Source organism: Lacerta agilis, chromosome 11 (genome assembly GCF_009819535.1).
Source record: "Lacerta agilis isolate rLacAgi1 chromosome 11, rLacAgi1.pri, whole genome shotgun sequence".
Lineage (NCBI taxonomy): Eukaryota > Metazoa > Chordata > Lepidosauria > Squamata > Lacertidae > Lacerta > Lacerta agilis.
This window is the reverse complement of record NC_046322.1, coordinates 56989696-57016522: the sequence shown is the minus strand read 5'-3', so window position 1 is coordinate 57016522 and position 26827 is coordinate 56989696. Positions and strand designations below refer to the sequence as shown.

The 26827-nt window shown below is 40.9% G+C and overlaps 1 protein-coding gene across 9 annotated transcripts in view; it reads left to right on the top strand.

The window, feature by feature from the left end:
* TLE4 (TLE family member 4, transcriptional corepressor) overlaps positions 1-26827 on the top strand; it is a 138574-nt gene that overhangs the window by 57025 nt on the left and 54722 nt on the right. For 5 of the 9 annotated variants that reach the window (XR_004427600.1, XR_004427598.1, XR_004427605.1 and 2 more), the window contains 3 exons: positions 9234-9308; positions 23716-23920; positions 25637-25653. Coding sequence is in view for 1 of the 9 variants with exons in the window: in XM_033164826.1 (XP_033020717.1) it covers positions 9234-9308; positions 23716-23920; positions 25637-25653 (297 nt within the window). In the remaining 8 variants the exon portion in view is untranslated. The remainder of the gene's footprint in view (positions 1-9233; positions 9309-23715; positions 23921-25636; positions 25654-26827) is intronic. The other 4 variants (XR_004427601.1, XR_004427599.1, XR_004427603.1 and 1 more) reach the window with 3 other exon arrangements.

The window sequence follows — 26827 nt, the reverse complement described above, 5'->3', positions numbered from 1 at the left end:
CTCCCAGCAGGGTCACCCAAGGCGGTAAGGTCAAAGGGGAGGAGCTAGACAAAGAATAATCCAAAAAGTCCTCAACGGCAGAACAGGTAGTTATACCTTTGCAGCTAAAATGTATGAAAAAAAAGCAATTGTGTGTTTGCAGGAAGCTGTGACATAATAATTCCTTGCTTGCTTCTTGTGCAACGTGTGAAATGGTCCCAATACTGAAAGACTTAGTTCCTCAGTTTACCGGTTGCCCCATTTTATTTTCTGAGTATGTTTCTCAAAGGCTTAGACAAATGAACTAAGTTTCCCCATAATGTATGCTCATTCTAGCATCGTCCAGTGCTAATGGCATGGTACTCCATTGGCATGTGATAGATGGAGCAATATAACTTTCCTCTATTGCTTTCCTGGAGCAGGAGGGGGGTGACCGTGCTATTCTACACATTTTGACTTTAAAAAAGTGCTGAGTTTTAGAAGATGGTAAAACATTTTTACACGATGACCCAAGGACTTGTCGCGGGGAGATTGGTGTTGCTCCACATTTGAGGTGCTACAGGCATTCTTCAGTAGACGCCAGTGAATCTTGTTCAACTATTATAATGCAACTCTAGCAGCAACTATGCAGCTCTGGGGGTGAGGAGTAAGTTTCCCAGTCACTAAACAGTGTCTGAGTGCTTGGAAAATGTGATATCCACTTTATACAAGTTCTACCTTGAGGAACAACAAATGTACATTTGTTACTCCGTATATTAGTACATTGTACATTAGTACTCTGCAAACTGATTTATCTGAGAGGACCCTCAGTCTCCCTGTATTTCACCACTTTCTTTTTGCCTTTATTTTCCACCTCTGCTCATATTTTCTTATCAATAGAAGAACAATATGATATGTGAACTATCCATTTCCCTCTTGATAAAGGAAATGCATGCTTCTTTTTTGAGGCATATGGAAATCCTGGAGACTTTGCATTCAGAACATTTGTGCTGTGTTCCTTTGCCAACTGTAACTTTCAGATATGACTTAGTGCCCATTTCCATGGGACTAGCATCTTCTGTCTGGGAAACGGTCATCTTTGAGACACTCATAGAGGTGAATGAGCATCATAAGCACCGATGAGCAAAGGCTAGTATTTGACTTGTACATTAATTTGTTGATGCTAGAACGTCTCTGTTTCATGCTGTACTCCCTATGTGCACAATTCTGTTTCACAGTGATTTTGCACCAGTGATTTTTATTATCAATAATCTCAGTAAAAAAATATTTTCTGAAAATTGTGTCCTAATGGTAATGTTATTGCATTAGTTGACCTATAATGCAAATAGGGTAAAACTACTTGTTTAGCTTGCAAGAACATATAATAGGCCCTAGAACAGACAATTCAATGGTAAGTCTGTGAGCTCTTAGAAAAGGATGCTGTGATTACTAAGACTCAGCATAGGTTTTTTAAAAATAAGTTATGTCAGATAACGCTAATTTCTTTCTTTTTTGATGGAGTACAAGCTTGGTGGATCAGGGGAATGCTGTGGAAATAGTGTATCTTGATTTCAGTAAGGCTTTTGACAAAGTCCCCCATGATATTCTTGCAAGGAAGCTGGTAAAATGTGGGTTGAACAAGGTAACTGTTATGTGGATTTGTAGCTAGTTGGCAGACCAAACCCAAAGAGTACTCATTGATGGTTCCTCATCATCCTGGGGAAAAGTGACAAGTGGAGTGCTGCAGGATTCTGTCCTGGGCCCATTGTGGTTCGACATATTTATAAATGACTTGGATGAAGGATTTGAAGGGATGCTCATCAAATTTGCAGATGACACCAAACTGGGAGGGGTTATTAATGCTGTAGAAGACAGAATCAGAATTCAAAATGACATTAACAGATTGGAGAGCTGGGGCCAAGCTATCAAAATGAATTTCAATAGGGACAAATGTAAGGTGCTGCACTTAGGCAGGAAGAACCAGATGCACAAATATAGGATGGGGGACACCTGGCTTACTAGCAGTGCAAGTGAAAAGGATCTAGGGGTCTTGGTGGACCACAAGCTTAACATGAGTCAACAGTGGGATGCAGCAGCAAAAAAATAGCTAATGCTATTCTATCCTGCATCAACAGAAGTATAGTGTCCAGATCAAGGGAAGTAATAGTCCCACTCTATTCTGCCTTGGTCATGCCACTCATGGAATACTGTGTCCAATTCTGGGCATCACGATTTAAGAAGGATGTTGACAAGCTGGAAGGTGTGCAGAGGAGGGCAACCAAGATGATCAAGCGTCGGAAACTAGACCTGAGGAGGGCGTGAAGGATTTGGGTATGTTCAGCCTGGAAAAGAGGAGATTGGGAGGAAATATGATAGCCATCTTCAAATACCTAAAGGGCTGTCATACAGAGAGGGAACAAGCTTGTTTTCTCCTGCTCTACAGGGTAGGACCTGAACCAGTGGCTTCAAGGGAGATTTCAACTAAACATACTGTCAGAAAGTTTTTCTCCAGAGTCTCCCTCTGGAGGTTGTGAACTCCCCTTCCTTGGAGGTATTTAAACAGAAGTTGGATGGCTATATGCCATGGATGCTTTAGCGGAGATTCCTGCATTTCATGGGGTTGGACTAGATGACCCTTGGGTTGCTTTCAACTCTACGATTCTGTGGTAAAGAAAATGGTCAATTCAGCAATTTCTTACTGAACCATTGGTAAGATATACAAGACATTTCTCAAAAGAATGATCTGAACAATGGGCTATTTATGTGTATTAGGCTTGCCATACGTCAGGAGAATTCTGGTTTTCGGGTGTAAAAATGGCGTTGGGAGAATTTTGCCGAATCAGCAAATTGTCAGGGGAAACCTGGATGTATGGCAACGCAATGGTAAATGGAGCGGAAACAGCTCCGAAAGCTTAAAAAAAGCTCAACAATTTGGGTGGGTTTCTTTAAGAAAAGCAATTCTACTCTTTGAAATATGGCAACCCTAATGTGCACTAAAAACAATTATGTACTACCCCTTCTTCCTACTTAGGATTTTCAGATCGTGTATAGCCAGTTACAGAACCCATCCTGTTCCAAAGCCTATGTAGCTAATGTGTTAGAAATAACACCCATTATTTCTTACCATTGATCAGGTTGGCTGGACTGATGGAAGTTGGAGTCCACGTTGGCCACTCCTGCTATAATACAATAGAATGAAATATATTCCCAGTAAACTTGGGTTAACAAAGTGGATTATAGGAAGTAATATCTACACAGATTTTATTTATGATGCCTGTTCTGCACACTCATACAGAAATTGCCTCCCCTATCCTCCACCGGTCATCTGCACCAGTATTAACTATACTCTCTCTTTTACTACCCAACCCTGAATTACTCGAGCTTGTAGTATTTGCCTGAATCTATTTAAAACTTTGCTTGCTATCTTGAGACATTCAAAAACAAGTACTGTATGCTTTTCCTCCACGGAACTCATGTGTGTTTGTGTGTGAATGTGTTTCCCTCCAAGGAAGTGGTGCTGTGATAATATAGTACACCATGGAAGAAGCCTTGGGTATTTTATGTAGCAGTAGAGTAAGGTAAGGAGATGCTTCAAGAAAACTCTGGCTTCCACCCAGTTTTGAATACAATGTCTTTGGTTTCTTTGTCCGGTCTTTTATAATGGCTAAAAAGCCTCTTACTGTAGTTAAGACCTGCTCTTCCCACCCACCCCTCCTCCCCAATTCCCATCAGCATAAAGAAAATCCTCCAGTTCTTAAATCTCTTTTCAGTTGGTGTGTAGTACTAAGAGAGTTTTTAATGCTCTGCTAGTGCTCTGTGGGGTGGCACTGACTCTTTCTCTCTCTTTTTTGGTTAAACCTACTTTTCTAAATCTTTTAAAAGTAAACGTTATCTCCAGAGCATTTGCAAATTCAGACTCTGTGCCCATCCTAAAGAGGATTAACTGAAATAAAGATACATTTAACATCAAAAGAATATCTGGGTGCCCCCCCCCTTTTTTTTTTTACTTAGGAAGGACTGCACAGAAACATGTATTAATGCCTAGGAGTAAATGTTTAATATTGAAGCACTCCATTCCTTTCTTATGCTTTCTGGACAGAATAGCAAATGGAAATTGTTTGAAAATAGGATTTTTAAAGGCTTCATGGCTCTTCTCAGATGTTGGGAAATAAAATAGGCCTGACCCACATTAGCAAAACAACAACAACACAATTTGGATGGTGTTGATAATGGTGTCACATGGAGCTTCCTATTGTCTGATGCACTGATTACTGATGAGCATTATCATATTAGACCAATATATTGTATTCCCACACCCCCACCCCTAAAAATTATACTCCAGTTGTCGTTTTTGTAGAACCAAACAGACAGAATCCCTTCACGTTGTACTTCATTCTGAGCGATGGAGTGAATTGTCATACACTTATGTTAGTCTACATTTGAAGGTCTTCAGAAACTTTAGTCGTGTGTGCGTATGATTTTATTAAGAAGGAAGTTTTAAAAATGTATTCTCCTGAGCTCATTCATGTGTAATCCTGCTGTAGCACTTACAACAAGGAATCGAAAGCATCTGAGTGCCCTCACAGGAGGCACCTTTGGTGAAGTGGTGGCCTCCTTCTGGTTTGTGTTCAATCAAGAACCTTCCTTGCCTGGAGACCACCAGATATTTTGAACTCTAGCACGGCCAGTGGTCAGGGATGATGGGAGTTGCAGTCCAGCAACAACTGGAAGGCAACAGGTTTGTCTGCGGACTTCCATATTAGCAACTTTTAAGCTGATCAAATCCAAACTTCATCTGTTGTGGCCTTTATTTGTCAGCTGGAAACTGCTAGAAAGAAACCATAACCAGAAAGTTGCTATCTCAACAGGATCTTCCCAGCAGAGATTGATGCAAATACTTCTTTCAGCCTCTTTGTCTGTTTTGGTGTTCCTTGGACACACACCTTATTAATTATATTGCTTTTCAGACTTCCGTCTGTCTTGCCTTCTGGCGAATTTGGGTTTGATTTATCAGAGTTTATGCTCTTTGTTCTTAGGGACAAAGCTTCCATTTCTTAAAGTTATATGTCTTGCATTTTGTAGCCTCCTTGACTCACATACAGTCTGTGATAGACACTGTATTTACCCAAGCCTCTATTACAAGTGTATGTGTATGTTTTGAAAATTAGGCTTCATGCTTGTTGAAGGTATGTGACCCTCTTGCTTCATTCTTCAACTTCCCTTTTCACTCTTTTGCAGAATGTGATGCTAGAAAAGCATATTTGGGGTTTATTTTTTGGGGGGGAGGGGTTGGAGTAAGTTTCCACTTAAACATATTTCATTTTCAATGTTATGGTCACTGTTTCTAAGTAGCTAAACGTTGTTTGTCTTGAATCAGTTCCTTGGCACCACTGGTGATTAAATCAACGGTCGCCTCTTTCCTTGTAGGCTTATAAATAACTACATCAGGGAAATTTGTCTAGTTCTGTAAGGCCCAAAATTACATTTTACTCTCATATATTTATGACATTCATTATTATATTTTCTACCTTCTTCCACCTTCCTGATGCCTCCTCGCAGTTTAAGATCACCATCAGAATTTTGGTCAGGTAGCATAATATGTCCCTAATACTGTATTGCTTTTTTTGGCTTGAACTTCTACCCATAGTGATTCTGTGAATAAACTTGTTCCCTGTAAGAGCTGGGGCTGTGTGCTTCCTTTTGACTCCCAATATGACCCACAGATTTTGTATCCAGGGATAACAGTGTCCTATTCATTTTTACTGCTCTTCTAGGCTTCTGATTCTGCACCCCCCCCCCCCGCTTGTCCACATTTGATAATTACTTAGCTGTTAATCCATTTCCTCCACCACCACCATTTCAAATTAGACTGGAGAAGTCCACAACCACACGTATTTGAATTTGTACTTGAGGAACAACTTTGGTCTTTCATGTTCATCCCAGCGAGTGATCCCTGTTGTGTTTGTCGTCTCCTTCTATTTTGTTGATTCTATTATGCCAATTAAGTACTCACAGAGCATGCACTCAAATAGCTGAAGGCGCGCATGAGCACACACATAGATCACCCTGGAGAGCTGCTGCCATCACGGTAGGCAGTAGTGAGTTAGATTGTGCCAATGACTTTAGGCAGCTTTCTGAGTGCCTCTGCCCTTCGTTTGCAGCTCAGATCCTAGAGTTGGGAGCAGGGAGGCAAGTGAAAAGTCAAAACCAACCCCAGGTTTAACCAAAGTTTTGGACTGGGGAGAAGGCGGGGTTCATTCCCTATCCTCTGTGAAACTCTTGGTCCCCTGGTAAGTGTAAGTAAGATCAGGCATTGGTAATCAGGTCCTGGTAATCCTGGTCTACTTTCCCCAGAAGTTGGTTTAGATGATACACATACAACCTTTGTGATCTTGGGTGCCAGCAGTTGGTTCCATTATAGTTCAGGGAGAAAGGCAAAGTTGGAAAAGGTGAAACTCAATGAAGAAATAAATTAAGGCTCCGCTGCATACCGGGGGGGGGGGAGTAGTTGAGTGGGGAAGAGGATTGGGGCGGGGAATGATCAGGGTCTAAGAAGGACGTGGGGAAGAATCCTAATAGTTGTGAAGAAAGAAAAGAATGAAGAAGAAAATGGCAGAGGGGAAGAAGAAGGATTCCAGGATTAGAAAGGGATGGGGAATGTGAAGAGGTGAATTGATGAGAAAGGAAGGGAGCAGGAATAAATTATGACATGAAGGAAGGGTAAAAGATGGAAGAACAAAAGAAGAGGAGGGTTAATTTTGACCATTCCTAGCCCACCAGCATTCTCCCTTTGAGGCACCACCATATTCTTAGATGCCCCAGGTCACCTCTTGGATCTTCACCATCATCAAGTCGTTGGAGCCAAACTTAGCAGCTGCTGCTCACTGGACTCAGCTGGCTTATGAGTGACTTGAGGAGGGAAGGGAGGAGACAGTGACCAGCCCCTCTGCTTTTGCTGCTAATCCACCTGCCCCTTGGTTAGAGAATGGAGTAAGCCAAGTGGCTGCGAGAGTCAGGGGGGCCGGGAAAGGAACAAAACAGAGAACAAGGGGAGGCAATAGCCAAGTCCTGCAAACAGCAGCTCACAAGAAGCATTGCCAGCAAGCCTGGTGCCAGTCACCAGTTTTAAAGCTACTGCTTATTTGGATTTTTGCAGCCCTCTGTTTCCCTGTTTTGCACTCAGTGCACAAAGCTCTTCATATTTGTAGTTGTTGCCCCTTTTCTTTTAAAGGAGCTGAATGCTCAGCAACCCTAGTGAGATTTCTCTCTGTGCACAGAAGCTACAGGACAGCCCTGCGCATGGGAGTTTTGAGTATGTTCTTTGGTGGTGGTGGTAGTATGATGCTGGTGTCCTCCATCATTACGTCTAGAGCTGTGGTTTTCAGCTAGTGTGCCGTGGCACCCTGGGGTGCCTTGAATGGTGGTCAGGGATGCCACAGGCAGCACCAGCCTCCGTCCCTCCTTCTCCTCTGATGTCCTCCCATGTCTCTGTCTCCAGAGGCTTGTGCAGCTGTTTGTTGCAGTGGGCCTGGCTACAAGCTCTTCAGGCAAATGGTGCCTCTGGGGTCAGTCAGGGGGTGCTGGTTGCCAGGAACTGAGCTGGCCTCGGAGTAAGCAAGCAAGTGAGGGAGGGAGCCCAAGGAGAGGGGAGGAGGCTGAGGGAACCCTCCACAAGGGAAGGTGTCCGAAAAGGGGTGAGAGGCTGCCAGCTCGGCAGGGAAGGGGAGACATAACTGAGCTCCTGAGACTTGGAGTGTGTTTTCCCACAGGGGAGCCACAGAAAGAATGTAGTTGGTCAAGGGAGCCATGGACTCAAAAAGGTTGAAAACCTCTCTGGTCTAGAGTAAGGAAAATCTTGATTCTTGCATCAATTCACCGACCGTCTATTTGGCAATTCATTGCCCAGTGTTCCTGCAGTTATCGAGTATCCTGCCCTTTGTCTTTCCTTAGAGCTCCACCTTACTTATTGGAGTGTCATTTCCCCTAAACGGAAAAACGTTGCGGGGCTCCAGTCTAGAACATTTTTGATTCCATTTTGCGCACCACTCTGTTTTCAAACCAGCAAATTTCAAACCAGCATTGAGACTTTAACAATATGTTGAGTCTACCTGATCTTTATGAAGCAAATTGCATTGAAACTACCATGGCTCTAAGTCACGGGCTGCTGAGAATTATGGTTCTTTGGGAGGGGCCAGAGATATCTTTAAAAAACCCAAAAACATTTCAGCACCCTCACCCCAAACTACCCATTTTTTTACTTCTTGTCGGCTCAGGGGAGTCACGATAGGTAAAGCTGTGTGATGATTTAGCGCAGGTAAGCCAGCTCACCTCAGTTCAAGCCTCAGACATTTATCTGAGAGTTCCACGATGGCTTTTTTCCTAGTGTAAGCATGTTTAGAATCTCAGCCTTAGCCTTAATCATGGCTCTGGTGATCGAAACAGCCAAAGGCTTTCACATTTTGATTGAAATATGAACAAAGATTCAACATGTATTTTTCCCTATAGCAAAGCTTCTTTAAAATGTGCCAACGCCTGTGTCTTCTGTCTCCAGACTTGTAATCCTAAATTAGCAAGCTTGTCTTTTCCTTGTTTACATACAGATGAAAGGCCAGGGTGTTTTTAAGCTTACTCTCTTGCTCTCCTCCTCTCTTTCCCTACCCCCGCTCTTTCTCTTTCTCTCTCTCTCTTGCATTTAATTGCTTCAAGTCTGGATTAACCCCTTTATTGGAATAAATAAATTTCAAGCTGAAGCAAGTTAAGGGATATATTTATATCAAAGTAAGCAGTCAAGTGCACAAGTCAGAGAGAATTAGAACTAACGTTTGCTTTTCCGACAAGGAAATGACGTGGTTGGTGGGTGGGTGCCCAAATGCACTCCTTGTTTTTCAAATGCATCACTTTGTTCGCAACATTTTGCTGCCTTATGCCTAGAGAACAATTCTTGCAGTTGAGGACAGCACTGTCCTCTTAAGTCAAAGATTGGTATGCTGCTGTTGCCCATTTGGAGCAGAGAGTTCTCTCTGGGCAGAGAGATGAAAGCTGAATTCAAGTTAATTACTTGGTCTGGATAAAATAAACCCTCACCTCGAGCTATCTTACAAATCCTCCCAGAATTCTTGCTCTGTAAGGCACATATTATTTCAGGCCTGCATGCAATCTAAAGAGGGTTGGTTTTTTTTAAGCTGATTTTTAAAGGAGAGAAGCAAATAGGAAATTCTGTGCTTAATTCACTAGAAAGCAAATAATTTTATTCTGTTTCTGATCTTCATTTGTAGCACCAGCAACAAGTGGTGCAGGCTGTGGAACGTGCCAAGCAAGTGACCATGGCAGAACTGAACGCAATCATTGGGGTATGTGGTCTTTCCATTTTAGCTTTCATAGTCTTTTAAAAAATTAGTTCACTTTCTTTCTTTCTTCTCTCCAAACTCTGCTTTTTGTTGTGAAGTTTAGTTCTCTCAGCTGGACAGAAATAAATTGGACAGCAGTGGATCCAAGCACCGGTTAATCTGTGCTTTTACAAATTGGTCAAGCTGCCCTTTTGTTGCAGCCCACCTAACAATATATACATATACACTGTGCTTTTGAAACTTCGTAACAAGCCAGTTGGTAAACAAAAGAATTCTACTGACCATGTAGCTATTTCTCATTTTCATTTTTCCAACTCATTTCTTTTTCAATGTGCAGAAGCTCAAGAGACTGGCAACCAAATTGACAGAAGAAGCTCCTATCTGGTGGAGAGCTTTGCCAGCCTTATATTTTAAGATCTTGTGTGGATGTTACTTTCAGCTCCTCATTTACTCACTGGAAGTATCTACGGGCATCAATATGTAATTTGTGAACTGAGACATCTGCTGTAGCAAGTTCCACAATCTGAAATGTACTTCTTTTGAGGATGTGGAAGCTGCCACCGTAGAAGAACAAGTAGGATAATGCTGAAGATGTAGGATTTGCAGTACAGTGGTGCCTTGGAAGTCGAACAGAATCCATTCTAGAAGTCCGTTCGACTTCCAAAATGTTCGGAAACCAAGGCACGGCTTCTGATTGGCTGCAGGAAGCTCCTGCAGCCAATCAGAAGCCACGTCGGACGTTTGGGTTCCAAAGAACGTTTGCAAACCGGAACACTCACTTCTGGGCTTGCAGCATTCAGGAGCCAAAACATTTGATTCGCAAGGCATTCAGGATCCAAGGTATGACTGTAGTTTTTATCTCATGTGCTCCTGCAAACCATGCATTTGGTTTTACTTATTTTTCAAAATTGCAACCCACCTCTCAAGCCAGAGTTCTCAAGGTGGTTGTAAAGAAATGGGGGGGGGGGGAAGAGGTTGTGTGTGTTTTTAAGTCATGTCATTTACAAGTTAAAAATTAATATCTAAAAGATTAGTAAACATTCATTAAACATTAAAATACATAAAAACAACAAGAAGCCATCAGCCACAGGAAATAAGTCTTTTCAAAATTGACCATCAGATCTGATTGTTTTCTGAATGCACGTCTCATTGCTTAGGGTGGTGAATGGCTTCTGTGAATGAAGAAAGAGGCTAAAGAAACATCTGTGCAAACCTCAAGATGCATTTCAAAGCTATCCAAATATGATCAGTAAACTGCACACTGATTGTGTCTTGACTTTGCATAGTGTACACCCTTTGCCTTTTTTTTGCTTGTTGTTTTGCGCACCTCTTTAAAAAACCTCTAGAATAAATGGTGCGATTGAATCCTGGAAACAAAGCCCTACTTTAGTTAGACAACTAAAAGGGCTACTTTGGCTGGTCAGCCATTATACCATGGTAGAGCACCTCGTTTTTTCATGATGCTTTGATTCCTTTTAACAATTTCAGCATGTCTTGGGGGCCTCTTTGCAAATATCATTTGGGTTGTTTTGACCTGAAATAATTGTATTTTGTAGCAAGGACTCAAAGTGCCACACACAGGGTTCTGTGCCCACACCGAGGAGATTTTCCCCACCAGCCCCTTGTACTCCAAAGAGCTCAAGGTTGATATTTTAGATCAAATTCAGTGTGGCACAAGAAGCAAAACCTGCTCATATGGAATCGCTTTCCACTTGCACTAGTGCCTTTGTTTGTAGCTAATTCCAAGTTTCTGCCATCCCAAATACATACATAGTTTTATGGGAAGCCATAAGTCATATTCCGAGGCAAAGGTGGGTTGTTGGGTTTTTCCCCCCTGCAGAATTATCTAGGAATAAGGGAATGGGTAATATGACTTGTAGCGGCCGTCTATCATTACATTTCATTTAGCTTTTTATTTTCGTGAGAACTGGTGGCCTCCTCATTGGCATTAACCTGGGACAAGATTTTGCCCCAGTAAATTTATTATGAAATGTTAAATGCTGCCTCCTGAATTTCAAACATTGGGCACACAGCAGCAACATTTAATGGGCTCCCTTTAAACAAAGGAGGAGGCGAAAACTCTTTATGATTCACTTCTAAAGACTGATAAAACAGTTGGTTGTTCAGAAGTACCATATAAAATACAGGTGAGGAAAAATCACTAATAGCCCCATGATTCACATCTGTAATTATTCAGTTAGTTCAAGCAATTGTTTAAGTTATTCTAATGAAGACCTTACCAGCGCGCCTCTCCTTTTTTCTGCCCACTCGCAAATGCTTTTCCCCCTTTTGTGTATAGAATATACATAAAAGTCTCCCTTTAAAAATGCACTGTATCAAACGCGCTTTGAAATGCTAATTATTCCATTTACTTTCATTAAAATTCAAATTGCTGAGTGAAGATGTGGATAAGGGTTGCGGAATAATCAATCTGTAGTGAAGATATTCCTTCATTTATGCTTCTATCTTTTAACAAGGAAGTAGGGGCACTCTGATGCTGGCCGGCAGTAGCGTAGAGCGTGGTCTGATTGTAGCTTGTTTTTCTTAATAGGCTATTTTGAGTGTTCTTCCCTATCCCTCTGACCACAAGAAAATACCAGCAGTCAATTAAAAAATATAAATGGGAAAGAGTAACCTTTATTTCCTCTGAAGTGCCCCTTAGAAAGGAGGAGATGAATCAGACAGAGTAGGTTGTGTCGAATCATGAATAACATTTGTTATATGTCTTTTACGCTCCAGTGGGGAGGCTAGAAGATGAATAATTTCCCAATTAGTTTTCATTACCTAATAAAACTACTGCTATCTAAATATTCTTTGAATAAAATAAATTGCAAAAGGTCTGATTTTTTTTTTTGATGTAAGTGCTTTTTATGTAAAGTTAGGAGAGTGTGAGCCTTGCTTTACTCTGATTGTTAGACATTTTTTTTTTAAAAAAAACCCACTCAACATTGTTTTAGTTGATGGACATGCATCTTGTAGTCCAGTGTGTGCAAGTTTTTGTTTTATTTCATTTTTTTAACTGTTGTGTGGAGTTTCGGTGAAAATCTTCCTTTTAATTTCACTGTTCTACTGTGAACCTGAAACCGCACCAAATGAACGCCTTCCCCTCTGGCTGCTTGCTTGCTTGCTACCAGCTGGAACTACAGCCTTTCAAACTAATTTAGATACCCTACGTGGTTGTACGTATTTAAATGAAGAAATATGAGGATAACATTGTCTTGCAAAAGGTGTTTAATTTCACTGAGCAGGTAGGAGAGTTTATCCTCGCTAGGTGGCTGTTTTAACTGAATTTGGACATTCACAGGGCTGGGAGGAAGCTCATTCTTCTCCCATGTGCCCACCCTCAGTCATTTTCATCACTTTCTTTAAATAAATAAAAAATCTGTATACAAAATAATAGTGCTTCATTAATATCCATATTTTGGGGTTCCTCAAGAGGTGCACTATCTCAGAGTATATCTCAGTAGAAAAAGGCAGGGTGTAAATGATACACATACATACATAGAAATGTGAGTGAAAGAAAGCGCAGTTCTTTCTAGAATAAAATGGGAGATATATGGGGTAATCAAGGATTGATCTAAAGGAATTCTGTGATGAAGTTCAGTATTTTGTGAACATGTATTTGTAGTACGTTGTAGATCCTTCATACCTTGATGCTAGGATTTTGTGAAACCTAATGAAACACCTTGTTAACTTTGCAATATTCTTCCTTCATTGGTAAATGAACCAAACCACTGATCCATGCCATTTAAATGTGGAATGCTGAAGTGAACTTGAAACACGGAGAGACGGGTTGTTCTCTTGACAGTAAACTAGTTGTGTTTAATGGAATGAAACACTTATAATGACTTCTTTCACAGGTCATGTTCCATTGAAAATTACTGACAGATTGTCACAAGTTAAATATTAGCCAGCCTTCTTAAAATTTGTTTTTCAGGGGAAATGAAAGGGGGTGGGGAGAAAGATTTCTGGGGGAAACTTCACTATTATAATTATAACAGAACCTATTTGAGACGAAACTACTTTGTCACTGTTCACATTCCAGAGTTTTTATTCCAAGCTACACCTACAGAAACATATAATGCCCCTCCAGAACTACTGCTCTTCACTGAAATGTTTTGGCTGGAGTTCTCTAAATGCTATTGGTCTCTGACTCTTTCCTTTTTTCTGGTATACTTTTACATAAAATGGGTTAGAGTCTACCTTGGGTATCCCAATATACCCTTCTGCAAGAGCTCCTTCTGTTTGTGCCGTGTCTCTCCACCTGAGGGCTGGGGCTTCTTCAGGGGATCAGGACCAGGGCCATCAACTCCTGAGTAAAGGTAGTGAGGAGGCAGAGAAGTCTGGCAGGGCGAGAGAAGGAAGGGGTCTTTCTTCTCTGAGGGCAAAGGACCAGAGAGAAGTTGTTGAAGAAAATGAAAAGGTGAGGTAAAAGATTGGTTTCTATCATCATGAGCTTTCATGTGCATGCACACTTCTTCAGATACACTGAAACAGAATTTAGAGTAATAGAGATGGGCAGAGAAGAATATGGAAGTAAGCGTGGAAGTAAGAGGGAAACAATTTAAAAACTATTTGTACATATTGACTTGGATCAAAGAACTACCAAACTGTATTTCAGAAATGTCAGCTGTCCATCAGCTCCCTATTTCACATTGTAAACTGCTTTTGAAGTTGGGGTGTTTCATAAGACGTTTGTGAAAGGACATTGGGATCTGTTGCTGAAAGCGGACAAGTGTTACAAAATAAAATATCTCTCTGGATCACAACCACTGTGATAAGCAGTTAGTATAGATGACCCCAGCTGAAATTGAATGGCTGTCGTTTACTTAGAATCATAGAATTGGAAGGGGTCCCAACGGCCATCTAGTCCAACCTCCTGCAATCCAGGAATCTCAGCGAAAGCATCCATGGCAGATGGATAGAGGTTTAACATGCAAGGTTTAATTTACTGCATGTGAGCAACAGCAGCTGACCATTAATTACAGTCTTGTGCTGAAATGTAGGTAAAGCAGGAAATAAATCTGGTGTTGGCTCTATAAAGACATGTAGAATAGATTGTGATGTCAGCAATCAATGGTACCAACAACAAAATTTTGTAATAAATGATTTCCGTTTTAACATAAGGATTTCATTTTTACTTATTATGTAGACAGAACGCTTGGGGGGGGCAGCGCTAGTAGAAATCCACCGGACTAGTAATTGCCACACTTTTTAAAAGGAGAGTAGTAACTTGGAACTTAAATAAATGGATGGCTGTTCAGTTGCTCCCCCTCCCTCAGTTCTGGAGGAAGTGATCATTTGTCTTTAAATGTGTTTGTGTATCCTCATATACATATACATACACATATACATTTATGTGTGTGCATACCCGCACACCGTTGCCACACACCCCTATTTATGTTGCATACAAGTGGAGCCTTGCACTTGTGTTTGTTTATCGCAGAGGGAAATGTAGCAAAAATGTAAGAACCAGGTATGCAGCGATGTTCCAAAAAATACAATTTAGCACAAGAAGTGCTGAACCTCAATTTTTAGCAGTGACACTTTAATGATAGGAAGCCTGCAAAATTATTTGCTATCAATTGTGAAGGCAATAACAAGCCTTGGTGGTTTTTCACACTCTCTGTGTTAAGTGCTTTCAGAATGACAGCGTAAACTGTGTTAGAGAACTCCAAGGAAGTAAAACTGATTAAAATGTTCATGCTTGAATGGTGCTGATGGAATAGTTCATTTGGACTTTCTCTACCTCCTGCAGCTCAAGCTGAAATATTAAAATTCAGTGGATTTAAATCTCTCTCCCCTCAGCTCAGGGAAAAAAAACATTACATTTTAATAGGTTTTAAACTCATAATTCACTGGTTTGGAGCAGTACTATTAAATCTATTTAAATATTACTTGTATTACTAAGGAAATGATTTAAATGATTTTGCCTATACTGTTTCTCACATACATGCATACATACATATATAGTATACATATATGTGTAGAATTTTTAAAACAGTCTGGTCTAACCTTTAAGCATTTTGTTTTATTAATACAATTATATTACATGCTTTGGAAAATTAAAATGTGTTAAAAGTGAATGGCAAGCTTTAGAATAATAAACATTTTATATTGCATATAATTAGTAGTTTTAATTTTTTCTCATTAATGCTCCTGATGTAAAAAGAATCCATTCTGTGTTTGAGATTGAAATGTCTCTGCGTTCCTCATTTTCCAATATTTTTCTTTATTATTTTTAAAAAGTGGCCAGCACATTGGTTAAAGCTTTTTGTAACATAATGTTTATTCTTCTGATTAGTATTTAACGTGCCACCTCCTTTCTATGTTTTCTGAGATATTTGGGGTTTGAGAGTGGAAATCTCTGGATAGCCATGTGGTACAGATAAGTGCATACAAGTTCTAATAAAAACTTAGCATCGGTGCATGCTATTATCCCCATGGCGCCACTGGTCCATGGCTCATGCTGCTAAATGCTAATGCATTTTTGCACTGGTGCTTAACGCAAGGAGGAATTTCTGACTGTGTGAAGGGGCTGCTTTTTGCCTTTCAAATGAGTTTACTCTTTGGGTCTTTGATCTGAAACAAAGGTTAAGAAATAAGGGCTAGGCTTTGGGGTGGCATAATTTGGCGCAGCTCCACTGAGTACCTTGATTTATGCCAGCTAAGAGTGTCTCCTCCTGAATCTACACAGGGAAGAGGATTTGACTGTCCCCGTTGATTCTGAACGTTTTGATTTAATGCACAGGGAGGGGAAAGTCGCATTTTCTCTGTAAATTATGGATGGTTACAATTTCAGTTTGTTTAGTAAAGTCATTCCCACCGAATGTGTGCGTGTTCAGAGCTGCCAGCCTCCAAGAGCCGGGGAGCGTGTTGTATAAATTAGTAATAGACTGTGACCTCTGTGCTGCAATCACTTATTTTTCTGGCTTTTTATTGTTTGATCAAAGGCTCTGCCTATATTAAGCTATGCTTGGAGCTTAAAGGCTGTAAAACAAATTGGCCACCTGCTGTATACTGTATACAGATTGTTATGGTGGGGAGGCAGAAGAGGGGGTTGACATGATGGTGTGTCTGTTTCATGTTGTCTTTTGTTTCATGTTTTAGGAAACGCTGAAATATGCCACATCTTATTTAATCACAGTATGAAACAGGTGCAGTGGCATGGCTCAAAGTGTCTGCAGTTGGATGTTATACTATCCTATTTGTAGTTTTTAAATTAAATTGTGAAAATTTCACTTGGTGCAGTAGCTTAGTACACTGCCTAAACAGGCTTAATAAATTCTTGGTGGATCATGGTACTTTTAATGAAGGGTTTTTTCCCTTCATCCTCTGCTTCAGTCTTGCCAAAATTAAGGTTAAATTACTGGGAGTAAGACTCCTGTATAGGCTCTGCACATAGTGATGCTAATTCAGAAGAATTCTGGTCATCAGCCATTTTTCCAGGCAAGACAGTTCCAGGTCTTCTCGTATTGGGGTGTGTTTTGCTGCATTTCAAAAGTAGTCCAAATGAACAATATAATACCTGCTTTGATGAAATTTCACCCACCGGGAAAGATCTTTATTATTTTTCCATGCCTTTCTCACTCGTTGCCTTTGTTTTTTTGCCACTGCTCTTATGCTGCTTTTGTACATTTTACCGTTTGTTTGTTTGTTTGTTTGTTTGTTTGTTTTATTGTATACATTAGTTTTATTCATTTTTATTCTTGTTGTAAGCTAAACTTGGTTATAGGAGGGCAAAGTAATCCTTGCAATGAACCAATAGGGTGGGCGGTTTTAGTCTGGCGAATATTGCAAAAGCCTAACGTTTAAAATGCAGAAATACCGTACTAAAAGAAAAAGTGTGCACAGGATTATTCAACCCCTTGGCCATTTTGAAGGTTTGCAAGGGATATGTGAAGGGAAGCAAAACTCTCTGGGGAAAATGGGAGACTGCTTAGTTGATTTGTTGTTACAAGTGGGAAGATGCATGTATCCAATAAGAGTTAATTTCCTTTCCTAGTTAATACATACAGGCACACCCTAGTTACTCTAAGGTGAGTGTAGGCATTGCAGGAGCTCTTAATTAACCCACATCTTGAGAGCCATTGAAGTGAAGATAGATGTGTTGTTCTCATATCTTGGGTAGTTTGGCCAGTTGTCCTTTGCACCATGCTAATTTAGACACATAAATGTAAAATTAGAAGGTAATTACCATACTCTATATACCCAGGTGGTGCTGTGGTTTAAACCACAGAGTCTAGGGCTTGCCGATCAGAAGGTCGGCAGTTCGAATCCGTGCCATGGGGGTGAGCTCCCGTTGCTCGGTCCCTACTCCTGCCCACCTAGCAGTTCGAAAGCACGTCAAAGTGCAAGTAGATAAATAGGGACCGCTCCAGCGGGAAGGTAAACTCCGTTTCCATGCGCGGCTCTGGTTCGCCAGAAGCAGCTTTGTCATGCTGGCCACATGACCCGGAAGCTGTCTGTGGACAAATGCCGGCTCCCTTGGCCTATAGAGCGAGATGAGCGCCGCAACCTCAGAATCGGACACGACTGATGGTCAGGGGTCCCTTTACCTTTACCTATATGGTACAAAAAGTGAATAAGGAGTGGGCTATCTTTAAGGAATACATCAAAATTTATGTGGAAAAAGTAGAATTTCTGACAGATATTGAGTGAATCTAGAAGAAAATGGTTAGAGTGAAAGGAGAGTAAAGTCAAGATAGACGAAGAGATTAAAGAAATAATGAAATGCGTTTAAGCTAATTGGAAAAATAAAGTAGGGTAACAAGAACTGCTGGAAGTCACTTGGTGGGTGTCCGTGTGGGGTAGGTGTGTTGATATGTATAGTATACGTAGGTATTATATAGAGTAATGTAGGTATGTTTTATGCTGTGAATATAAGGTAGTGTGTTGTGTATGTGTTTTGTGTCAATGTATGTGTTTTATATGTTAGTAAATAAGAAGAAGAAGAAGAGAATAAGTAATTACCATACTTTAAATAGAAGAATAATACATCTCACCACAGTGGGAAGACTGTGGCCAGGTGACTGGTGTGCCTGCTCAGTCTGCTGTCCGTCCAGTTGTTAACAGCTGATGGACATATGTAGCCCTTCCAATACAGGACACATGTCCACTGGAATCCAAGCCATGGCAAGTCCTCACATGAGTGATGGATTTTTCCTGCTGGCTCCAAAAGTGTGTTATATCTTTAATGGATAACAAAATTCAGTCTGCATTGGGGGAGGGGAGGTTATAGCCAGCATCATATGAAACCCATTATGTCTTGTTCAATGTCAATGGCTGCCTTCTAAACCTGTGATTTCCCCCTCTTGCTAATGTTCTCAGCATACTTCTTTTCCCTGAAAGGAGACATGCTACTGACTTTTCCTCTTACATTTCTTACTCAATGATAAAGTCCAAGAGGTCAATACTAGGTATGGGAGGCAGGAGTAGTTGTTTGTCTGTGTGTGCTAACCCTGCATATTCAACATACCAGCTCATGTTATAAAGAATATGATTTTTGAAGGGTGTGTGTGTGTGAGAGAGAGGGGGGGAGCAGGGTTTTGGGGTGAGTGAAATAGATCTTGGCTGCTAATTTACTGTTAATTTAATATTAAGAATTTCTGTGTCAAAGTGCTTGATATTTTATAATTTATTTTTTTCCCCTTTCTAGGTTTTATAACTTTCTAGGTTGCTTATTTCTCTTTCTCCTCTAATTCTATTCCCTTTACTTGGTAGCTGTTTTTGTATGCAGTGTGACTTGAATAGTAATACTAATGAGAATATTTTAATTGGATGTTGCCTCTGTTTTCCAGGCAGTGTTGAAAGGATATACGTACAGCATGCACGTGGGCTGAGATATAAAGTGAGGTCTTTGAGAGATTAATTTGTCAGTTAACATTAGAAATGTCTCTGGGTTGGAGGAGGATGTTAGGGCTGTTTGGATAATGGCAATGAGCTTTCAGGGTCTATAAGGGGAAAAGCACTAGATTACTCTGGCATGGCATTGCTTGGATGATATCCAGTAGAAACCTGAATCCTTTCCAGGAAAATAGGCTTCTGAATGTGCTGACTCTTAACAAGAGAACATTAGAAGCTAATTTGTCCATGGTTTATAAGCACATTGTGCTTTTAATTTGATCCTTTTTAGATACGTAGTTGGGAGATTTAAGCTTGCCATCAATATTTCATATCTTAGTTAGGAAATGGTAATGAAATCAATGGTAAACTTTTTTTTGACTCCCTCCATGTTTTCCCACTTCCCCTTTAAAACACACCAAGTCAGGTTGGTTCTCATTTTGTATTATGTACCTAGAGATTAATACCAATTACATAAAATGCCATAGATATTTATTAATAGGCAGATTACCTGAGTTTCTGGTCAAGTGCTGTGTGTGAGAGAGAGCAACTCTACATGCTTTTAAAAAAACATTCTGAAAGATTGGGCTCATGTTTCTGATGTTTTTAAAACCTCCTACATTCATATGATTTGTTTTAAGGAGAAGCTTGGGCGTTCCTTTCAGGTTACAAACTATGAAGTGAGCACTGGTCCTCAGCTCAAAAATCCTGATTAGGATATTTGATTCCAGAAAAAAACAATTAAAAATGACTCCCTTAATTTCACTTGCCTTCTAAATTACAATTAAATAATTAAGGTGATATATTGCTATCCCATGCTCAAGAGCTCACATATGTTCATTGACTGGATATTATTTGAATACCTTGAAGGTAACAGGGTTGGTATAAGTTTGTAGAGAAATAGTAGTGCCCAAAGGACTCTTCCCGATTCATGATGCCACATTCCATTACAGAGTATATTTGCCTTGATGACACTATTTGCTTAATTTGTATTAGCTAGCCAGATAGTTGGAAGGTAGGATAGCATTGATTATATACAGTGGAACCTCGACTTACGAAGATAATCCGTTCCGAAGGCCCCCTCGTAAGTCGAAATCTTTGTAAGTCGAAGGCGCTATCTCGGAACGGTAAAAAAATTCGCAAGTCTGAAAAAAACGCATTGAAAACCTCGTAAGTTGAGGTATCGTGCCACCGCTTTCCCTTCGTAACTCAAAAAATTCGGAAGCGGCGGCCATTTTTTTGCTTCTGGAACTGATTCGGAAGTCGAAAAATACGTAAGTCAAATCGCTCGTAAGTCGAGGTACCACTGTAATTCAATTTAAAAAGTTGGTGATTGCTAATGATCCAAACATAAATGAATCTGGTTCTTTCCCCAGATTTTTCTGAGAAAGAATGAGACCTCTAGAACCCATTGGGTGCCTTTTCAGAATAGATGCCTGTCTAGAGCCTCTGCATCTCAACTGCAGTAAGACCCCTGCCCACTATCTCCCTTCCCTTTTTACAGACTATGTGCAGGACAGGAGGAGAGGATACCGCTACACACAGGTTGAGAGCCTGGGTGCAGGATGCAGTGATCCTCCTCCTGAATGTGATGAATCCAAGGCATCTGGGCATTATGGGAAATGTAATTCTTAGATTATCTGAGATATCCTCGGTAGATTGAGAAGACAAATAATAAAGCCAGAAAGAATAGACATTTGTCCTGCCGTGTTTTAAACTGCACACACACACACTGGAAGTTGCATTTGCATTTGGAGGCTGTGATCAAGAGCCTTGTCCTTCCCTTGTTGCCAGTGTCAAGGGGGAGGCACAGCTGACAGCATGATGGGACAGAATTATTGGATCATTAAAGTTTCTCTTGGTTTAGAAAACCATGTGCCTTGTCTCTTTTTCAGGGTTGTGGAATCTTTTCTACAGATCAGTTAAATTTGATATGAGACGTTAGTGTTGTATACAGTATAAGGTTGGGGAAGAAGAGAAGGGGGTGGGGTGGGGTGGGGTGGTGAAACATATTCTTTTCTATAGTGTACGTGTTGGGTTTTGTGTCAGCGTCAACTGGGAAGGTTCTCTTTCTCTTCGCTAATTATATTTCCTTGGTATTGAGAGGGATTGGGGCCCAGGGTGTGGTTGGTTGTCTGTGGGTGGCTGCAGTGAGGCTTGTTTGCATTTGTGAGGGGGGAGATTGTTGGGTCAAGTTAGCCATATTGATTTGTATGCTGTCGGTGGATTCTTGTTGTTGGCTTCTTGGGCTGTGTACGTGATAAAGGGGAGCCATACCAGGACTCTTCTATTTGTCCCTGTTTTAGTTTCAGTTTGTTGGTTTATTGGTTAGCTTTTCTAGTAAGGCTGTTTCCCATATGATTTGGTACCACTGGTCCATGTTCACTCCCGACAGGTCTGGCTATGATGCTTCTGGCTGCTGCAAGTAGGTGGGTTATAAGCTCTTTATAATGTGAGTGGGCATTATCATCTTGGAAAATGTTCAGTAGGTCCAGTTCTGGGGTGACTTCAAATACCTGTTTGGTTATTTTGCATATTTCTTGTAGGACAGTTGATTGGATTACACTTCTCAAAGAAACATCTTTATTTTGAAATGTTCACCCTGTGACACTAATGTATTAATTTCAGCTTGAACAGGAACTGTTGGCTTAGGTTTGCAACTTTGTCACAGCACTGCATCTGTGGCTAAAGTACAGTCATGCTTCTAGATACGAATGCTGCATGTTGCATTCGTCACAGGTTATGAACGCACCGAACCCGGAAGTACCGGGATGGGTTACTTCCGGGTTCAGGAGTCTGCGCATGCGCAGTAGCACCAAATCATGTCGCGCACATGCGCAGACAGGTTGCGTGCTGCTCATGTTGCGAACGGGGGTCCAGAACGGATCCCGTTCGCAACCAGAGGTATGACTGTACTAGTTTTAGTCTGAGCAGAAGTCAAACTAGGATGATCTTTCCGAAGGTTTATAAGCAAAACTTACAGTAAAATAGCTGACGCAACCTGTTGTAAATTTGATTTAAATCCAGGGTGAAACGGCGGGGGTGGGGTGCGGGGACGGTAGCTTAATATATACCTTTTTCAAATGATAAATTTGATTGAAAGGTAATAAGATTTGCACATAGTACAGTGTTGCCCGTTTACATAATAGGCAGGGGTAAGTCTTGGAGTTTTGATATCAGTTTTGTTTCTGATATTTGGTAGTGGTAAGGCAAGTTGTTCCTGCCCCTTTGTAAACATTCTTAAGGGCTTGAACACACACACACACACAGTTTGCCTAAAGAGCATGGTTTGTGCTGATTTCAGAGTCATTTTGTGAATCGTAAGTAAAGGGGGGGCAGGGGGTGTGGGCTATTGTCTGGGCAAGTGTGAACTGAAGCAGTTCTCTGTTAGGATAGATTGAGCATGACACATTTCTTCCCTCTACCACTGTATCCCGCCCCCGCCCCCCCACGATTCTCACTCAGCAGCATCAACAAACCATCTACCCCACAATGGTTAGTATAGTAGAAAGCTTGATGCAGCCTTGGCTGAGGTCAAGCACTCCAATTCTAACCTCTCAAGGGCTTTCTCTATGTGTTGCCAGTGTACTGGTAAAAATGACTTTAAACTCTTGTCAGCGCAGTTACTGGTGCATGCATCACAGTCCCACTCAAATAAACCTGTCACAACACAGAGTCAGCAGCTAGAGAAGAGTACAAGGGCAGGCCTCTAGCTTTTCATTCGAGCATCACTAAACGTGCACAGAGTGCCCAATTATTTCAGCATTATTGAGCAAGCCTACAGGAGGACCCAAGCTTTGCTACATTAGATTTTCTTTAGTAATTTGCTCAAGTACCGCTGAGGACACTTAAAGGACTTAAAACGGTGGCTGCAACCAGTTTCCTTTTCTGGATTGTTAATTCAGGTTTCCTCTTTCAAATTAACTCTCACTGCACGCTGCGCAGCAGCTCTAGGAGAACTGTTTAACACTAATTTTCTCAATTTTCTCCTTTTTTTTTGGTGCGTGCACAAAACTTTATTGCTGCTTTCATTGTTAACTTGTGTGTTTTGATTAGACATGTGTATATATGTGTGTTACTGCTCCTGGAAGAGCTGCTCTTGAAAGGCCAGGCTTATCATTTTGGTTTTGTTCTTTCCAACTCTGCAGTTTAAAAATAGCTTAATAAAGTTGATGATGTGCAGCCTTCATCACTGTCCTACCCCCTAATTTTCCAGACATTATAGGATGTAGTGCCACTCTGTTTAATGGACTACATTTCCCATCATCCCTGGCCATTGGACGTGCTGGCTGGAGATGATAGGAATTGGGAGTCCCAACAGCATATCGGAGGGCAGTGCGTTGGCTACTCTTGCAGTAAACAATTGTGCATTTCAGCCAATTCCATTTATCAAATGTCTCCACCTACACCAAGATGCTGTACTGTCTTTAATTATTTTTTGTGAAGCAAGGCCATTGACTGGCTGACAGCCCTTGAAGATACATGAGCGCAGTCCATTGCACAGTTAACTGCATTTAAATCTCTCTTTCCTGGAACAAATTCAATATCTGTGTTTAATTTTTCACAGCAGCAGCAACTCCAGGCCCAGCATTTGTCACATGGACACGGTCTCCCAGTGCCTCTCACCCCACACCCTTCAGGATTGCAACCACCAACCATCCCACCCATTGGCAGCAGCGCTGGCCTTTTAGCCTTGTCGAGTGCCCTTGGGGGTCAGTCCCATCTCCCGATCAAAGATGAAAAGAAGCATCATGATAACGACCACCAAAGAGGTAGGAGATACTTCACTGGCCTCCGGGAAAGAAGTTTGCCCTTTTTCAAATATACAGCCTACCTCTATGTGGAGAGGGAGGAGTGGGTAACAAAAGATTTAGTGAGCATGCAGGGGCAAGAGTCATCTTGGAACTCACAGAAGGTTCAGCAGCCTTCAAGAATTGAACTCATTCTGTTTTCCTGTCACCTATTCATAGAATCCCCTCCATGGAACATGTACATGGTGTCATGCCTCTTTTCTCCTTTCCTTGAAAGCCTTACTCAGAATCCACATTTTCCATATGCCCTTTGGCTTGTCTCCTAAAATTTATTCCCTACTGTAACCAATCCCGAAGTACATGTAACTGCATTTGCTGACATTATTCCCTCCCTACCCTTCTTTTGCCCCTTTCTCTATTGTTTTCATACTCTCAGCTTCTTGGGGGCAGAGATCTGTTTATTTTGCACCTCAGGGAGATCCCTTCAGTGCTGCTAACACAGCAGTTGGACTTCACCTCCAGAGGTGCATTTAATTGTTTCTCGAGACAGGTGGATGCCAATAATTCTGTAAGGCACCATGAGTCAGGGGGCTTTCAGACGATGGAGCAGAATTCTGCCCTCTAGAAAAACAGGGAGCAAGTAGAACCAGTGGATAGAAATTGCAGGGAAGCAGATTTCTGATAAATGTTAGGTGAAAACTCCCAGTAAGAGCTGTTCAGCAGTGGAAGGGATTCCCTTAGGAGGTAGTGGAAGGTTTGCGTTTGCAGGACGTATTTAAGAAGAGATGGACTGTCATTGTTCAGGATGCTGTAGTTGCATCCTGCATCACAAATCCTGCATCTGAGCAGGGGTTTAGAGCACCTGACCTCCAAGCTCCCTTCCAATACTTTGATTTTGTGATCTGCTGATAGCACTGGCCTGGTTCAGTTATATTGCTAAACCGTGGTATAGCATTGCAAGAACAAGCCTGCATCAGCTTTGGGCTTGCACACATCTCCTTTGGACAAGGAGGTTAAAGGCTTCAGCATTTGATTTAGAACTGTCTGAATCAACAATTACCGGTAGTTCTGATTCTTGTTGGAAGAGTTAACTTGATTCTCTTTAGTGTTAACTAATAAAACAACATGCCACAGCTCCATGAGTTTAAATATCACAGGGAATAGTGGTTAGTTCTGAAGTGGAAATATTCAGTCTCATTGTGTGTACATAGTAGGAGGGAGAGGGAGGGCTATAAAGCCAGAGGTTAAGCATTATGTTTGGGTAAATAAAAATAATATTCTGTGTATAACCCTTGGTTTGGATAGTGTATGGATGGCAGTGTTGGAAGTGTACTCTTGTTGGACTTAAGAAATTTGCTGTGGGCCATAATGTTAAGAGATAAGGATTGAATACAGTGTACTTTGATCCCATCTCTTCTCTTTGAAAAGCAAATATTTATCTATATCTTGTACTGTAGATTCCTACATTATTGCTATAATACTTATTGCTAGAAAGTGTCGGTAAGCCAATATATTCAGATGATAAATTCAGTTTATAAAATTAGTTGTACAATACAGGTGTCAATAAGAAACAGCAACGGGTTAGATTGTATGTGTGTTATTTATTTATTTTAGCAGGGATTAGGTTTGGAGGGAGGGTAAAGAAATGCATATTTTTATGTAAGCTAACATTTCTCTCTTTCTCCCTCCCCCTTGTCTCTCTTGGCCATGTTGGTGCTGCTGCTGTTGTGCATGAAGATAGAGACTCCATAAAGGTAAGACTCCATTTCACAAATGGAAGGATTAGCTTAAAAGAAATGCAGTACTTTTTATTGTAGTTGAAGTAAAGCATAGGAGGTATTGTGATTGTAGCTAGATATAATCTATATTGATTATCAGAGTCTTGGGTCAGCTATTCCAAAGGTGCTACATATAAAGACAACTTCAAACGGTCACACGATAACGATCAGTAGCTGCTGTGAGAACTATTTATGTGTGCTTTGCTTGTTGGCTGATTCCTGAGAAATACACCCTACTCTTCTTATCAGGAAGTTTTCAGGATGAATGAATTGATACATGCTGGCTCTTTTGAGAGGTTTTGGGTTGCAGGGGAGACAACACACAAGGGATCCTTCCTGCTTCCCCCAACTCCGAAATCCCAAGAGGACCTTCGTTCCAATGTGCAGCTCTGTAGCAGAGAGAGAATTCACTATGGGCTTGTCTCCCATCTGTTAAATGGTTGTCTGGAGTGACTCCCATAATTTTGAGCCTAGTAATGAATATTTTCACTGGAATTAGTGTTGGTGCCTAGAGGCTTTTTGATATTTTAACACAAATTAGCTGTACCGAAGCATGGCCTTTCAGATCTTTGGGTATGGAAAGCATCCTAAATGTGAGCGCTAATCTATTGTCAAGCAGAAACTAAGACAGATGTCTTTCTAATAGCATTCTCCAACCCAGGTTCTAAGTTGGTAAAATAGAATATTGTAAAATAGAATATGTAAAATAGAATATTGGAGCTGATCTAATAGCCCAGAATAGAATATGCTTTGTATTTTTATTTTTATTTTGTATAACAAAAATTATGCCAACTAGCCAGAAACCGTTTAATGGCTGCTTGTATGACACAGTACTAAATAGATTCAATTGATGATAGTAGAAAAACCAAATTAAAATAATAGTCTTGTCTATAACACGATAAAATAACTTCAGCCAGAAAGTAAATTAAAACCCATTCTAAACAAAAAAGTGTATAAATTAATTTTCTAAAAGTCATCAGTGAACCAGCCAACTCCCACAGCATAAGGTTGGCCAGTACCTCATGATTCCACTCCAGAACATTTCTGGATGCGTATGAAATGCATTTATTCCCTGCTGCCAAAACTCTGGAATAGACACACATCCTGAATGGATTTTTGCTATTCATGAGCTCATGTATTTCTAGAAGGG